Source organism: Alosa pseudoharengus, unplaced genomic scaffold, assembly GCF_046254945.1.
Source record: "Alosa pseudoharengus isolate Yale_2024_CS ecotype anadromous, Long Island Sound unplaced genomic scaffold, YU_APseudo_1.1 YU_APseudo_1.1_scf_1, whole genome shotgun sequence".
Taxonomy (NCBI): Eukaryota; Metazoa; Chordata; class Actinopteri; order Clupeiformes; family Clupeidae; genus Alosa; species Alosa pseudoharengus.
In genome coordinates this window covers 41,482,886-41,485,385 of record NW_027468564.1, presented here as the reverse complement: position 1 = coordinate 41,485,385, position 2,500 = coordinate 41,482,886, and the positions used below count along the sequence as shown (strand labels likewise).

Here is a 2,500-nt window from a genome sequence, read left to right as displayed (position 1 = left end):
TTAATGTACACATGTCCAGTCACATCCCATAATTGACTCCCGTCTGCAGCTCCTCGCCTGGCCTGAGCACGGTTCCGAGGAGGACGACGCCACCGTGGTGACCATCGCTCCAGAGTTCCACGGCGCGCGTCACCACGGCTACCTGAGCAGCCTGAAGAAGTTCCAGTGGTACAACACGGCGGTGCTGTGCTTCACCACGCCCGGCGATGGACCGGCCAGCATGCCACAGCTGGTGCAGACACACGCAGACAGTGAGTTACACACACATACATACACACACACACACACGTACACACACGTACACACACACACACACACACACGTACACACACGTACACACACGTACACACGTACACACACACACATACACACACACATACACACACGTACACACACACACACGTACACACACGTACACACACACACACATGTATGAGGGGCCGTCTAGGCCTTAATTCATACTTGGTCTTACACACACTATCATAATCTTGCACATACACCACTATACTCATGCACACTCACTATTATAGTCATTTTACATGTATGTATGAGAGGGTATAGTCGTGTATGTGAGAGAGTATAGTAGTGTATGTGAAGGAGTATAGTAGTGAATGTGAGAGAGTATAGTAGTGTATGTGAGACAGTAAAGAGTATAGTAGTGTATGTGAGAGAGTATAGTAGTGTATGTGAGAGAGTTTAGTAGTATATGTGAGAGAATATAGTAGTGTATGTGAGAGACTATAGTAGGCTATGTGAGAGACTATAGTAGTGTATGTGAGAGAGTATAGTTGTATATGTGAGAGACTATAGTAGTGTATGTGAGAGACTATAGTAGTGAATGTGAGAGAGTTTGGTAGTGTATGTGAGAGAGTATAGTAGTGTATGCGAGAGAGTTTAGTAGTGTATGCGAGAAGGTATAGTAGTGAATGCAAGAGAGTATAGTAGTGAATGTGAGAGAGTATAGTGGTGTATGCGAGAGAGTATAGTAGTATATGTGAGAGAGTATAGTGGTGTGTGTGAGAGAGTTTGCATGAATCGGAAGGGAGTTTGCATGAAACGGAAGGAGTTTGATTTCTCAGTTCCTGATTGGTGTGTCAATGTCACTTGTCTCTAGCTAGCCAATTAAAATCAAGGAAGGGGCGGGACCTACACTGTCAACAATGTACGTGTAGACCTAGTGGTCGAGGAAAAAATCAGCCAAGTCCTATGTGACTAAATATTAAACTACTAAGACATGAGGGGTGCCTATTCTATTGTAATTGCCTAGGCTACCAGCTCCTTTTGTCTGGCGAAGTCATATTTTAGTGAGATGAGTCCTGAAAAATTGCTGCGGGACCTAGCATTTACACTGTCAACACAGTTCGTATAACGTTAGTGGTGGAGGAAAAAATCAGCCAAGTCCTATGTGACTAAATATTAAACCACTACTCCAAACCGAATGCAAATTACAAAGACACAAGGGGTGACATATTCTATTGTAATGCCAGCTCCTTTTGTATTTTAGTGAACTGAGTCCTGAAAGATTGCCATTTCAGTTAGCTAGTTAGTTAGCATTAAGCCAGGCAGCAACGACATGCTGCTGGTAGATAGTTTGGTAACCTAGCAACAATAAACACTTGACCCGCAGCACTCTGAAAGGAGCGATGTCCGGAGCTCTGTTCTAGAATCTTTGGCTGCAAAAAAAGTGATGTGGACACAGGCTCACGAGTCACTGGCGACAGCAGACAAGGTTACCAAAACGTCTGCCAGCCAAACTGTAATGCATGTCCTTTTTGGAATGTTGCTGGAATGCTAGCTAACTAGCTAACTGCAATGGCAGCAATCTTTCAGATCTCAGTTCAATAAAATATGACTTCGCCAGACAAAAGGAGCTGGTAGCCTAGGCAATTACAATAGAATAGGCACCCCTCATGTCTTTGTAGCCTAATTTGCATTCGTTTTGCAGTAGTAGTTTAATATTTAGTCACATAGGACTTGGCTGATTTTTTCCTCGACCACTAGGTCTACACGTACATTGTTGACAGTGTAGGTCCCGCCCCTTCCTTGATTTTAAATGGCTAGCTAGAGACAAGTGACATTGACAAACCAATCAGGAACTGAGAAATCAAACTCCTTCCGTTTCATGCAAACTCCCTTCCGTTTCATGCAAACTCTCTCACACACACCACTATACTCTCTCACATACACCACTATACTCTCTCACATATACTACTATACTCTCTCGCATTCACTACTATACTCTCTTGCATTCACTACTATACCTTCTCGCAAACACTACTAAACTCTCTCGCATACACTACTAAACTCTCTCACATACACTATTATACTCTCTCGCATACACTACTAAACTCTCTCGCATACACTACTATACTCTCTTGCATACACTAGTATACTCTCTCGCATACACTACTAAACTCTCTCTCACATACACTACTATACTCTCTCACATACACTACCAAACTCTCTCACATTCACTACTAAACTCTCTCACATACACTAC

At 43.2% G+C, this 2,500-nt stretch overlaps 1 protein-coding gene across 1 annotated transcript in view; it reads left to right on the top strand.

Moving 5' to 3' along the window:
* Window positions 1-2,500, top strand: part of sdk1b (sidekick cell adhesion molecule 1b) — an 84,375-nt gene that overhangs the window by 19,743 nt on the left and 62,132 nt on the right. Inside the window, exon 5 of the mRNA XM_076289753.1 lies at window positions 50-251. Coding sequence (XP_076145868.1) covers window positions 50-251 — 202 coding nt within the window. The remainder of the gene's footprint in view (window positions 1-49; window positions 252-2,500) is intronic.